This window comes from Pseudomyrmex gracilis, unplaced genomic scaffold (genome assembly GCF_002006095.1).
Source record: "Pseudomyrmex gracilis isolate BER0280 unplaced genomic scaffold, ASM200609v1 scaffold_51, whole genome shotgun sequence".
In the NCBI taxonomy this organism is placed as follows: Eukaryota; Metazoa; Arthropoda; class Insecta; order Hymenoptera; family Formicidae; genus Pseudomyrmex; species Pseudomyrmex gracilis.
In genome coordinates this window covers 331,104-345,820 of record NW_018020635.1, presented here as the reverse complement: position 1 = coordinate 345,820, position 14,717 = coordinate 331,104, and the positions used below count along the sequence as shown (strand labels likewise).

The window sequence follows — 14,717 nt, the reverse complement described above, 5'->3', positions numbered from 1 at the left end:
AAACATTTGAATAGGATGAGAAATATTGTTAAATAAAACATGAAATTCGCGCGCGGCAAAAACATAGCCCGAGGAAACATATGAAAGAAGAACTTTCGAGCCGGAAACTTTCGAGTTTGTGAACACACAAAATGGATTGCTCGAAGCTGTTGGAAACTTTGGACGTGCTCGGTTGCGCCGGTATTTGCATAAGCACTGAGAGCTCGCAGCTGCTGCAGAATTCGTTACTTATTTTGCAGACGGAGAATCATTTTCGAAGATGTTATTACTGGGGCAGAATCAACGGTCTTCGAAACGACTATCACGTAGCGTACGGCTACGAGAAAGATTGCATGAACGGCCAGAGATACTATTATAGGCAAGAGATCTTTCAAGTTTGTTATGTGAAAATTACGGGCTCTCTTTTTTTTTTTTTTTTATCTCAACCGCACGTTGAACATTTGATATGAAAGTCAATCTTCAACTTTAGAGACGAAAACTCGTAATTTTACCAAAAAAATAAATAAATAATGATAGATGTAGTCAGCTTCAAATGTTTTAAAAATTAAATAACGTTAAGACATTAACAATGGCTGTTTGAAGCAAAACACTGCTGATGATGTGTATGTAATGTGTAACTTTATTTATTAATTTATTAACAGCCATTGTTAATGTCTTAACGTTATTTAATTTTTACCAAAAAAATCTGCGTGAGCTTGTTTGTTTTTTTTTCTTTAAAACAAAAAGAATGCAAATAAGTGGAGAAAAACTGTTTTTTCCTTTGCATTTATTTTATTTATTTACAGCACGGACGGTCTGAACTGGCTGCTGTTACCGAAAGCGACGAAATGCGGACGATTCTTGAGTCCGTTGGCGATCAACAAATTCGAAGGCGATCCGTCCATCGTCGCTAACGTGTACGACGTCAATCCGCCGTTTCCGCCGAACGAAGATCCCAAGATTTATTACGACGTAACTCTTCTCCCAATTGTTATTTTTGTTTCTTAGAAAAGCGTGTAAACAAATGCAAAATTCACACGACAGGGTCCGCTGCCGAAAGAACTGAAGGAGGAAGATCGACTGGCTTGCACCGTGGAATCGATCACGGAAAACGCTGTAATTGTGCCGCGAGGAGCCTGGTTTAAGTGTCCGAACGGCGACGTGATCGAGAATCCGAGTTTCGAAGGATTGCGCGCCGCGGACGCATCGAATCTAAAGTCCTATTTGCACGCGCGTCCCCCGAAAGCAAAATGGACCACCAACTTGATGTCCCGACCCGATTACAATTACGCGTTTGATTTTTTGGACAGCATAGACATGGACGTTCCTCAAGGTGAAGCAAATAGAGTTTCAAAAAAATAAAAAAAAAATTAAAATAACAATACGTTAAGTCAATTGATTCTTTATTTTGTATTTATTTTCAGGATGTTGGAATTTGCAGTTTCTACTGGGCGGTCGTCTGGTTATTTTGCACAGCTTATATTGGCACGGAATGACGTTTTTTCACAAACTGAATTCTCCGCACTACGGATTTTTATATATCGGCCACGGAAAAAAGAATCTAGACCTTCCGTTTATGTTTTAATACGAAAAATATGTATTAAAAAAAAACTACTCAGAGATAGCAATTCTTAATCATTCCGTATCAGACTTTCTATCGTTGCACGTCATCGATATCGAGACGTTGGACTAAGAGTTGACGTTTTTTTTCTTTTACGTGGACTCCGAACCGTCAGAAATGCTCGTAAACACTTTTCATTTTGAAAATCTCACAGCAGAGAGATTAACACGTGGAAAAGTTGCAAGATTCATCATCGAGGGAGAACGATCCGCGAGAGCTCAAATAATGTTTAAAAAATATCACCGGATTCGAAATCTATATAAGAGAAAATAGAAAATAGTAAAAAGACAAAAAAAATATATGTACATAAATAATTATATATAGACAAAATATATTTTTTATTTATTGTTATTTATATAGATCGGTTAAAGATGATTGAAGTAATAAAATGATCGCGAAACAAAATTAAAAAGTGATATCAATTTTTAATTTTACAAACCACCGCCACCGGTGAATTGATGACTTTAAGCTCTGTTTTAATTTCTACAAATAATTATTAAAATAATTAATTTGTTAAATATAATTATTAAAAAATAATTATTACTAATTAATACTAATTATTAATTAGTTCCTTCAGTTGTGGTGTTTGTTATCATATAATATATTATGGGGTGTTTACGCTTTCTGCCATATATTAATCAAACTGTCCTTAATTCATCATTAGGACCCGGAGCTAGAGACATTTTAATAGTAATATTATTGTAATTTATTAGATTGTCTCTAAGGAACGGGCCGCGTTTTTTACTTTTCTTTTACACACATACTCTCGTGCGGATTCGAGCGTGTAGTGTGGGACCTACAATTTAACGTGGATTCCGAACCACGAGAAATGTTCGTAAACACTTCTGTTGTGTAAAATCTCGTATTGTAACAGAGTTTTACACGAGATTTACACCTCGATAAGTTGCAAGATTTATCGAGGGGAAGCGATCTGCGTAAAACTCGAATACTGGTTGAGAGATTCGAACTCGCGATCTCTCGGTTAGTAATTCCGCATCGATCGATCGAGCTACAGATCGCTCCGATAATACTCAGACATATATGTCTATATAAGAAGGAAAGTAGAAAAAATAACGATTTAAAACATTACTTTTTTTTTTTTTTATAAACATCTTACGTATATTTTCTATATTTTTTACGCATTTATTTTCCAAGTGTATTTATTTTATTATTAAACCACATACGGCGAAGATAATTTAATTTAATCCAGAATCGTTGCGCGACCTGAAAGTGCGGCGCGAAGTAGTCGGCAAATTGCGGCAGCGACGCGATTGGCCGAACGATATATATATATATATGCACTTCAAAATCGTTCGACTGCCATTACGTTCGCAACGTTCAGTTTCCGTCGCGAAAATCCATCGTTTGCACGCGTTCTCCCGCGCCTGTTGAAACACGCGCGTTAACGTTGAATTTCCTGCGCTTCCTGCGCGGAAACGCGCGCGCGTCCTTGTGCGCGGTCCGCGATTCAGGACGATGACCGCCCCGAATCCGCGCCCGTAAATAAAATATAAAATATACGCGAATCGAATCGAGTGGTTTCGAAAAAAGTGAGAGTTTCGCGAAACCGCCGCCGACATGTTGATTGCCAAAAATGTGAATCACGATTTCGCGCGATTCGTCACCTGGAAACAGGATAAAATGCATACGATTACGCGACGAGTCGAGCTCGTTTCAATATTCTGAGTGGAGAGAACGAACGTAAAAAAATAGCGATAAAAATCGAGTCGAGTGTCGAAGTTCGTTTTTGCGACGAGTGAACAAAACACGACCGACAAAAAGTGAAATTGTTTTTTTTTATCAAACTTCACGCTCAGCATATACGAGTGTCGATGAGAACGTGGAAAATATGTGATGAGAAGAGGTGTGTAGTGCGAGCGAAGAGTGCCGTTATTTTTTTTCGAATTCGCGAGTTTCCGCGCGTTCTCGCGTATTCGCGCCGATAGTTCGCGCTAATCACCGCCGGATGGCGCCAGTGCTGCGGCGCGACGGTCTCGCGCACAGCCGGCGTCGCACAAGCGCAGTTGAGCGGCCAAGTCGAACCTATAGTGACTGGCGTCTCTGACGAGTGAAGTGTCTTGGTTGGAGTTGCGAGTGATCCTCGAGGAACGGCCTGTGATTCCTGTGGATCTGACGAGGATAATTTGCTGCTTACGGTGAGTGCTAGAAAACGTAATAACGTCGCGGACGCGAACGCTACCGTTCTCGCGTCCCGATTTCCGCTACTTCGAGAGCACGACGCTCCGGAAACGCGAGGCGTCCAAAACCGGCCAAGAAGAAGCCGGCTCTCCTCTGCCATAACGAAGCCGGAGTGTTCGTTGGGCACGTGTGTGCGTCGTGTATGTATGTGTATGCGGGGAGGGAATTCACGAGTGTGGCGATCTCGCAATTAAATTCCGCGATCGCGAATATCAATTTTTTTTTTTTTTTTTTCAAAAGAGTTACACTCCCTCGAAAATTTGTTTCGTCGTCGCAGCCGATGTCGCGAATTTTACGCATAAATTTCCGTACACGCGTCACCTAGTGCCGCTTTCGGTGAACCTTCGCTTCTTTTTCGTCACTTTCCGGTTGGAATTTTCTCGAAATGCAGCAACGCGTTTCTCTCGCGTTCGCGAGATATTGTTCGAACGATCGCGACAAAATTGTGTCTCGCGAATCCGTTATTCTTCGATTCTCCGTTAACAGAACGGAGTCTCAACACGAAAATATATCGTGATAGCAAAAGATAAGCAGAATCGAAGTGAAAACTCGGAAATTTCGCGTCGGCTCGCTTCTTCTTCGTTAAAGGGTAACAAAAATTCCGGTTTTATCGCGCGTGGAAGACGTTTATCGTCGCCCCTTGTTTATGGACATTCCCCCTTTTTGTATTTACGCGATGGCATTTATGTGACGCGTCGTCGTGCCTGATTCAAGGTTAGCAGGGTCAAAGAGAATTACGAACCTGTCGCGTTGTGCGCCCGGTTTGGAGCACATTTCCGTTTTTTTTTCTTTTTTACTCTCTTTTTTTGCGAGAAAAACGCGTATCCCTTTAAACAAATATCCTGTATGATATATCGCACGAATGATACAAACTGAAGAAGAGCAGGAAAGTGTGTACGCGCGTTGACTCGGTGCAAAAACTTGCAACTTATAAAAATACGAAAACACTACTGTGTATATGTGTGTGTGTGTGTGTGTGTGTGCATTCGAGGTCATTTCGTCACCGAAATTCGAGAGCGAGAGATTAGATGGAAAATAATGTAAATAGACAGAGAAATTTGTAAAATTTCTAATTTTGTAAATTCGAATTGAATCGAAGCGAGACGCTTGTAGCGGAAAAGTCGGAACAAGAGAGCCGATAATAAATAAAGTAAACAGAGAGAGAGAGAGATAAAGCTGTCGGTAAGCCGAGAGGTTTGTTTTGATTACAACCACACCCGAAACCTATCCTGTGTTTCTCTTGATTTATTTTCTTGCGCTCAAATTTAGAGATTGTAAGTACACGACGATTCATGTAACGCACGGATTTATATATATATATATATATATATATATATATATATATACAATTCATTTATTTTTTTCATTGCACGATTTATAAATATTGATTTTTTTTTTTTGCTGCTATGTAGCAACCGTCGTTCGGGAAGCGGTCGTTGCTTCCGCGCAATTTATTCCGACGACGAAGACGACATTCGCATGTTGAAGCACATCCGTGCAGGTCTCTCTCTCTTTCTCTCTCTCGATCGGAGAAGAACATATATTTGTCAATTTCGCGATTCCGCGATAGTCGCGTATCGTCCCACTTTTCGCGAAACCGCAAGAGCTGTTTCAGTCTCTCGTTATGTGTGTGTGCGTGTGTGTGTATGTCGCGCGGTTTTCACTTCTTCGTTCCTGCGGTTTCGCGATCGCTCGTCCTGTCCGTCTCGTTCGCGATGCATTCTTCCCCCGTACGCGTGTGGTCAGATTTATTTTCGTAACGTCGAAGAAATCAATGACGAGCCGCGATAACCTCCTCTTCCTCCTTCCCCCAACGATCTCTCTCTCTCTCACTCGTCTCTTTTCTAATTCCCTCTCTCGTTCTCGCTGTTTGGCTCCGCTCCGCGGTAGAAAACCCTCCCGGCTGTCTTTCATCTGATTCATATGCGCGACTCGTACGCGTAGCTATCGTGTAGTCGATTCCGAGCACGGATCGCGGAGTTCCGGTTCCTATTCAAGTGGCATCCTCCGCGCGCATCCCGGCGAATATACTCACTTGTGCATTTCTCTTCTTCCTCTCCCGCACCTCCGCCTTTCCGCGTATCTCGCCGCGATATATATTTTCCGTTTTCTCTCGCAATCTCTCCGTTATCTGCGTGCAGTTTTTGTTTTCACTCACGCGAAAATGTTCCAATTTTTTTCAATTATATCGCGTCTTTTTGTCGAGAAATCTCTCGGATCTAGACGCGGTTTTTTAATTCGACTTTCATCATCTTGCACGCTCGCGTTGTATCTCTCTCTTTTTCGATCTGTTTATTTCTCCCGCTGTTAAATTAATTTCTTTTGTCTCCTCCCGCTCCCTCCCCCCCTGCAGAGAGATAGTCGTCCGTGACGACGTTGACGAGCGTTTAATTGCGATGTCAGCAAAGATACTGCATAATAAATGAAATCGTTGAACTATTACGATAACGTTATATAATTTGAATCGCTGTAATTTGCAGATAAAATCTCGGTGAGCGATAGAAGAAAAAAAAACAGATAAAGAAAAGAGAGAGAGAGAGAGAGAGGACGATACAATCGATAGTTTGTTCGATACACTTTTCGTTCTTCTTCTTTTATCGTTCATTGGTGCCGCGGCATTGTTCGCGTCGCGGCGTTTCGCGGAAGGAAAATATCGCGTTGCCTTTTTCGATCGATCCACTTGATCGCGCGGATGTGCCGCCGCCGTCGCCGCCGCACCTCGCCCTCTCACAGAATTCGAGATATCGAAACCTTCGGTTGTCGACCCTGCCTTCGTTCGTCGTCGACACGCTTTGTCGTTTCTTTTCAGCGCCGGGCGAACGTTGAAATCCTCTAACGGGATTTGGAGTAAAACCATAAAAACGGTGAAGGCGCGAAAGCATCGCGAGCGTTGAGTTTCTTTGTTCTCTCTGACGTGTGCGAACGGGAAATCGTCACTTCAACGAAAGAGACGACGTGTATGAACATCGCGAAAAGTCAAGTTTTCCATGACGAAGAGAAAAAAATCGCGAGAAAAATCGCGTTTCTAATCGTCTGTGTGTGTTACGATCGTTTTTCCTTGTTTGATTAACGTTTTAATCAAACGTCATTCTCAGAGTAAAGTCATTTCTTGAGAAATGAATGTTTGACTTGATATACACGTTCGTACGAGGAAATCCGCTCGCGCGCGCAGATGTATGTAATTTCCTCGAAGTGCTCGAGCGCATCCTTGCGCGCACATCGCGCATCGACAATTTAGAAATGAAGCTAATCAGATTTATCGCTGACACTGTTTGACACTCTCCGCGCGCGAATAAAAAAACCAAGAAAGCAAAGAACGGCACTTTTCGGCTTTGGCCGACTATCGATTTACACGCCCCGGGATGTTCGCAGCCGCAAGAGAGAAAGGAAGGGTGGGGAGGGGGGGGAGGGAATAAAGTAAGGTGAGCCGCATGAGTGTTTCAACGTGACGTCGTCGCGGCAGTAACAACAAATTATAACGCGATATCTCGCATGTGCGAGCGAAGGCGGCGGCGGCGGCGGCGGGTCCCGTGTGCATCGTTTGTTTTGTTCGACAGCGGTAACGTCGTCGTAACACGAGAAGATATTGTCCACTTGAGAGAGGCAACCGAGAGCCGCCGCCGTCACCGCCGCGTTGGCGCACATGAGGTTTCATTTCATCAGGCTGCGCGCTTTCGTTACATATCAAACACGCAAAATCGCATTCCTCTCGGCGATAAATGTAATGTTCAGTTTCAATTTCGCGCAACGATTTTGTTATCCGCTCTCTCGTATAAAAAAAATTTAGAGACTGCTTTTTCTCAAGAGGTTGGATGTCGTTTCGAAATGCGCTTGCGCGCATTTGGTTCGACAAGATCTCGCGAATTTATAATAACTTCGAATGTTTTACCGGCGAATATTTTAACAGGCGTTTGTTCTTTTTTTTGTTTTTTTTTGTTTTCACACACATGAATATTTGGCTACAAAAATATTTCAACAAAATTCCACTCCCCTCGTAATTTACATAATGAACTCAATCTCTCTCGCCGATAGTAAACAACATTCCATTTCTGCTAGATCAGTCGATGCTCGCGGGGCACTCGGTATCTTAATAATTGTCAGTAATGGATGAAGAGCCTATCCGATCGTGACGTACATTCGACTCGCCTTCATCTCGGCCGATCGATCTCTCGAGCGCTTATCTCTCGCCGCTCTTTCACGCACTCGGGCGCCCCTTTTTTTTTTTCGTCCGTGGAATTCCGTGGCCCTCTCGTGATCCACGGGGATCCGACGGGATGCGTTTCGTAACGTTCGCCGAGGGTGGGGCGAGCCCGCGAAGGATAAGAGGAAGAAGATGAGGAAGAAACAAAGCTGAAAAAAAAAAGCCAAGCATAGTCGCGGCGGTCGGTCGAGAGACTGACGGTGGGGTGGGGGGGAGAGAGAGAGACAGAGAGGAAGGATCTCCGCGCGTTTCTCGAATGGACGAGAGCCTCCGAGAAAAGGCGAGCTCTCGCGCGCCGGGGCCTCCTTGTCCCCGACGTTTAATTTCAGGCAAGCTCCCGAGGAAGAGGCGCTCTCTCTCCGCAACATCTACGCCGCGTTTAACGTCGGAAACACGGGGGCCTTGGGAAGAGAGATGCCCGCGCGCGATCGGGCCCAGAACCAGTTCTCGCGCCTCAAACCGTCGCGCGCGGTTCTCACGCGCTCGGGCCACGCCACGTCATTTCGTTCGACTTAATTGGCCCGCCGGGCCCGGATGAGAATCCCTGCGAGATACCCGTCGGGATACGGTCGTATTAAGGAGAAAAGCGAGGCCCCCGGGTCGGGCTTTAACGCGCATTGGCACATACTCGCCATCTTCGATTATCTCACGGTAACCGGCAAATTGATAAAAATCTTTCGTTCCAAATCTCACCCCCTTCTTTTTTCTTCGAACTTGGAGATAATTACGGAATTGATAGGAAGAGATGACACGCGCGCGGCGGCGTATGAAAATTTGAATTTCTTACGGAAGTGTTTTAATAAAATATCTTTTGATTTTCGCGCGCGCGTGCGCAAAAGAATATTTGCGCACACATTTTGAAATTTTGACGGCGTAACAACATGTGGGATCTGTAAATGCGCGTAGATAGTTTTTGTGGATTGTCGTTCGAGCGTGAACTCGAGTCGCGTTATCGTAGTAACTAAATTGCGATCTTTACGCGCATGCGTACGTCGTCCGTGCACGTGGCACGGACGACGGCAGACACCGCATGATTAAAAACTACCGCGGAGATGTTCATGCGCGATGCATAGCAATGAAGCGCCGTGTTCCGTGCGCGCCGTAAAAACTACGCGTCTCCCGGCAAAAACGAAGGTAAATGGTTTCCTTGCGATCGCGCGCTTTTTCTCCTCGCGCTTATCCGTTCGTCTTTCCTTCCACCCTCTAACCTTCCCGTTCGTTGTAATTTCGCGTCTATTACAACCGACAATCGCCTTTCCCGATTGCAACCTTCGGGGGACGAGCAAAAACGAAAGGGCAAATTCGGCGAGTTTGTTTTTTATCTATTTCACGTCTGCGCGGCGCAGTTTCTCGGGCTAGGGTGACCAGTCGTCCTTGTTGCCCGAGACATCCTTCCTGAAAATATTCTCTGCAGTTTTGCTTTTGGTCTTGTCCAGTTTTCAATTATATTTTCTTATTGTTTTTTTTAATATTTAATTTTATTAACAATAATAATTGCACAACACATGTGTAAAACTTATATGAACTTTACAATAGGAAGCAACCTGCGGTTCAGGTCTGTACGAAACATTTTCAGGTCTAAACCAGAAATTTTCGTGTCTTAAACCGAGCACGTTTTCTCGTCGAGGAATTTCCCTGTCATAAATTTTTTTCTAAAGCGATGGTGCTAGTAGTTTGAAGCTAATCTAAAAGAAAAAAAACATTATGCAGGTTTTTTGGACCCAAATCTGATGAGATTCGGAGGAAACGAGGCTGTTGTAAAAACTTCTTACATATGCACGGGTTTACAACGAGCAATAAAAGCGAATATATATAACGCGTTCCGACTTTTTCCTCTCAAGACGTACAAATGTTCCGGGTTGTTCCTTCCTTTTAAACTCGCATGAAAAATTGCGGTCACTCCCGCACCAACGTCAACCCTCTCGTGCTATCGCGCAACGTCGTAAGTCATCGCGGACAGGAAAGACCGGATGTGTGCGGTGGTGCGCGCGCTACCACCAGGTCGCCTTTAATAGAAAAGAAGATTGTGGATGATCCATCGCGTCGCTTATGACGACGTCAGTCGCGTCACATCAGTCGCGCTGTATCGGAAAAACAGTTAATTATCTCGTAAAATCGTTTTCTTTCGCAATGAAAAAACCATCCAAAAGCAAATCGTCTTTCGACGCGGCAATAAAACGCGAATAAACTCCTAGGACATATATACGTGACCAAGGCAGGTTGTCAAGATCTTAACCGAAATTTTCGACGAAAAATTTTCCAATTTTCCGACGATTCCGAAGACTGACAATCCAAGCGCGTGTTTGCTTTTCAATTTGTAAAGAACGATAAGAATTCTTGAACAAATAAACGCGTTCGTTCTTGTCTTCTTTGTATTTTTGTCAAGTGTTTTTTCTGGCGAGGGTGGAGAAAAGTTTGTTTTCTCGCCGCCGAGAATTCGGAAATCCTCCGCCCTTGTACGAGAAGAGCGTTTCGATCGATAACACGTGTCGGGATACGTGTCTCACAACCTTCCTTCACTTCGGGAGATTTTCTTCGATCGAAGAACACGCGGATTACGCCGCGTGCGTGCACACACGCGTGTTGGTCGCGAGCGCGCCTTTATTCTCGACGCCCAGGAACGGACGAACGGACGTACGTACGTATGTTGGGAGGGGAACGTATGAGGGTTATGGGGGCACACAAAACGGCCACCACAGATATCGGCAGCTGTTCACCATCCGTGCCCTACTCTTCACCCGCTCTCTCTGCTCTCTCTCTCTCCCCCGCATTCTTAGTTCGGCTTAACCTCCCTCGCCCTTTCTCTCCCGATCTTCACCTCTCTCTCTCGTCCCTTCGTCACCTTTCCCGGGCAGCCTGTACAAAAGTTCGTGTAGCTTCTGCGCCCGTAGCTTCGCTTTCTTTCTTGTTTCTCTTCTCGATCTTCGATCGATAACGATGGTGATTCTGTACGAACGTAATCTCTACGCCGTGACGCGGCGTTTTTTGTGAGTTTTTCTGTTGCGTAACTGTGTGACAGTTGTTTTGTATCTTTTGTTATTTCACAATTACTCAGTTTTGTGATACGTGACTTTGCGTGATTTTATTTCTCGATAAGTCACGTCGTACGTATAAAAAAAGAAGTGGAACGACACGAATCAGCATATGCCTCGTCTTTGAGTTATTTTTTTTTTTTCTAGTTTATTTAATATATTATTTATGCTATTGATACTCAATAGAGCTGCTATTATTATTATTATTATTATGTTTGATGGAGTGTTCAGAAATCAAAGGCACTTTTGTCGATAAACGAAAAGCGACTACGTACTGAAAAAAATTTTTAAATCATCATCGCGTGATGAAAGTCGCAGGAAGCGCATCTCTTTACTTGCGTAATCGCAGATAGGCATTACGCAATTCTTCTCGAACACGTGGTCAAAATATTAGAGCCGCGCGCGCGTTTGACGGGACGAACACAAATCTTTCTCCGGTTCTTCGGGATGGATGCGCGCAACGAAAGATTCTTTCTTTGTGCACATTGTGAGAATATCCTTGTATGATTGACGGGTGAGCCGCCCCTGTGTGCGTGCGCGCGGTTAAAACTACACACCGCTGCTTCTGCATATTTCACCGCAGAGCCTTTCTTTTTCCCTTCCCTCCATTCCTCGTCTTTCGTGCTGTTAAATCGTACGAGGGCGCATCGCCAATTTTCGCCGGAATTTCGCGGAATGATTTATGCGCATGCGCGAATTGATACATACTGGGTGGTCCTTCGATATGTCAAAAATGTCGATATACATATTCAGATCGCAGAGAAATTGACTTTCCGCTCCGGTCCGGGTTTGTAAATTAATTCCGACAACAAATGAGGGATGTAATTTAAAAGCCGTCCCGAATGCGTTATGCTCTTATAATCTCTTCGTCGTTGAAAGACATTTGCTCGACTAGTTCCGTCTGAATAGCACACAATGTACATATATATATATACACATACATATATCGCATCTCCGAAACGTTTCTTCCTCTCGGGCCTTCGCATTCTTTCGCGTCGAGAGAAACGCATGTGGAATCGCCTCCCGTGTATATCTCGTTGCATTGTGGGACGGGGAGAAGAAGAAGCAGAGAGCGCAAGAGTCCTCTATTCAACTCTATCCTCGTTTCGTGAACCGTATAACGTTTGAATTTTATTCTGTTTCGATTAAACGCGTTTTGCGCTAAAATTCGTGCACTGACAAATGGAAACTCTCTTGCGGCGTCGCTCTCATTAAAAAATTACGAGGCTTTTTACAAGTTTTAATTCTCACACGAGGAAATATCGCGTGTACACAACATTTTGTTGTCGTTGTTGCAGTCAAATTGCTCTTTTACCAAAAAAGAGTCTGTTATACTCGTCATCATTTCGGCATCTTTTATACAAGCGCATCTCGTTATTTACTGTCTCATTATTCCTCGCATTTTACCACTACGTATAAAACGCTTTTGTGTCCGAAGCGAGTTGCCTCGAAGAGAGCAAACACACAGCGTCTGCATAATGGATTAAGCCGTGTCACTGCTGGCGACCCACGACCCGCCAGAAAATCCGTGATAATGTGGTTAGGACGGTCCCTCGTCCTTTTTTTTTTTTCTTCTCTCTCCTCTCTCATTTGTTTCTCTCGTTCTTCTCCCGAGGGAAACCGAGAAAGACGAGGTTGTAAAAAGTTCGATATAAGTTTCTCAGACTCCGTGTATTGTGTTTCTCTCTCTTCGGAGGATCGCGCAGTGGTCGTGATCGAACGACGCGATAACTGATTAACTGTTAAGAAGGTTAACATATTCCGGAATGATAAATGCACGAGCTTGCACAGTCACGGCCGTCGGGACGTTGGTCGAAAGAGGATAATCGTAATTTTAATCCGCGCGTATATGTTTGTTTGAAGATTTTTATTTTTAAGGAAAGAAAATATTTTAATTAATTCTACAATTTTTTTAATTCAGTTTTTTATAGTACTTTATACTATTTCTGTAGAATATATTTTACTGTAGTTTTTATTCTATTATTAGAGAAGTAGCAAAGTATATAAAAAATCAAAACAACAAAAATAAAATAAATTAAAATAAATTTTACTATATATTTTATTTCTAAAAAAAGTAACAAAATATAGAGTAAAATAGTAGCAGCTTAATAAATAATAAATCTCGAAGATTAAATATTTCTACAGATTTTTACACGGCGAATTATTTATTTGTTTTTAAATTTTACGCGACGCATTTTAAGATTGCATCGCCCAGTTTACATCGTACATTACACGTTTTTATTAAAAGATACAGTCGCGCGTTCTTACGCTCGCGGTAAATAAAACGTTAACTCGCGTCGATGCTATCTTCGCCGCGTGTTATACTCGAAAGATATTTATGAGACTACTACACTTGTTCCCCGAAAGATCGCGCGATAATGACGCGCGCACGCATGAAGAACATACACAGAAAGAGAGAGAGAGCGACACGCACACACGCGCCACTCATTCGCGCGAGCTATGAGAAGTGATTGCGCGCGGACTTGATTTGCTTGATTTTCTTAATTGGACGTTTTAGTTAAATTTTTCACATCGCGAACAGAGCTGATTTCTCCGAAATCAGCCGGTTTGCCGGTTCACCGAGCGGGAGCTTCTAATGTTGAATCATCTGTAAAACCATTTTTTCCAAGCGGTCTCTTCCCTTCGCTTCTAATTAATTGCAGTTAATTACGCTAATTAGCGCAACTAATGCAATCGCGCCATTTTCCACAACACCGGTACGTTCTTCTTCGTCGTCGTCTCCGCTGTTGTATTGAAACACGCGACGATTCGCGCAACTTCGAGCCGTTCCGAGGTTTTTTTTTTTTTTTGATACCGTTAAACGACACGATTTTGCCGCAAACTTTCTCCGATCCTCACTTGATCCTTCGTGACTTTTCTCACAGCGTGAGAATGATTTATCTTCCTCCAATTTCTTTAATAACAGCGTTAGCTCTCTATTTGTCGAGCTCCGAGGTCGGGGATATTTAAAGCCCGAGAGAAGAATCGGATGCTTTGTAAAAATGGGGACATCGACGTCGCGAGATTTGTGTGTGCGTCTCGTGATCCCACCGTGGAAATCAAAACGAATTACTTCTGAACGGACGTTAGGCGGGGAATCGGCGCAGAATCGGATTTCTCGCAGGGGAGACGATTTCGCCGATAGCGTTCCGGCGATGCGATCGTCTCCCGCGGGGGACGGTAGGACCCAGCCCTATTTGTTTTCCAGAAACGCGGGACGACACGTGTTTTTGCGCTCTCGGTTCCGTTCTTACAGCTGTGCTGTGTTGGGAGAGAAATACCGAGTGGTGCGTCGAACTCTCGAAACCCGAACGCACATTTGTTCGAGGGAACCGTTCGAGTGAGAATGCCGACGTTCGTACGTAATTGAAGGACCCCCCGATGATGGACCGTTCCGCGTAAATATCGGTTCTCGCACGCTCCTCCTCTTTTCTCTGTCTTTCTTTGTCCGCGCGTCTCTCACATGTAACAGTTATATCGCGGTCTAGGTATCGCCTCGAACGGGCAATAAATCATTTTCTGCGGCCGATCAACTTCTTCGGTACTGCCATCTTCTTCGATTGTAACGCTCATCACCGATGTATACGCTTCATTGAGTCACTTAACGCTGGAATCTCGTCTTTGATAGAGAAAGAGAGAGAGAGAGAGAGAGAGAGAGAGAGAGAGAGAGAGAGAGAGAGAGAGA

At 43.8% G+C, this 14,717-nt stretch overlaps 2 protein-coding genes across 2 annotated transcripts in view; both read left to right on the top strand.

Annotated features, from left to right (window-relative positions):
* Positions 1-107: 107 nt before the first annotated feature.
* On the top strand, positions 108-1,881 carry LOC109853626 (radial spoke head protein 9 homolog). Its single transcript, XM_020425928.1, has 4 exons — positions 108-358; positions 786-951; positions 1,024-1,312; positions 1,404-1,881. Exons 1-4 carry the CDS (start codon positions 132-134, stop codon positions 1,562-1,564), a joined length of 843 nt encoding a protein of 280 aa, XP_020281517.1. The 5' UTR covers positions 108-131; the 3' UTR covers positions 1,565-1,881.
* Positions 1,882-3,618: 1,737 nt separating this feature from the next.
* The window catches only part of LOC109853623 (myristoylated alanine-rich C-kinase substrate-like), a 102,630-nt gene continuing 91,531 nt past the window's right edge, over positions 3,619-14,717 (top strand). Inside the window, exon 1 of the mRNA XM_020425921.1 lies at positions 3,619-3,756. The gene's annotated coding sequence lies outside the window, so the exon portion shown is untranslated. The remainder of the gene's footprint in view (positions 3,757-14,717) is intronic.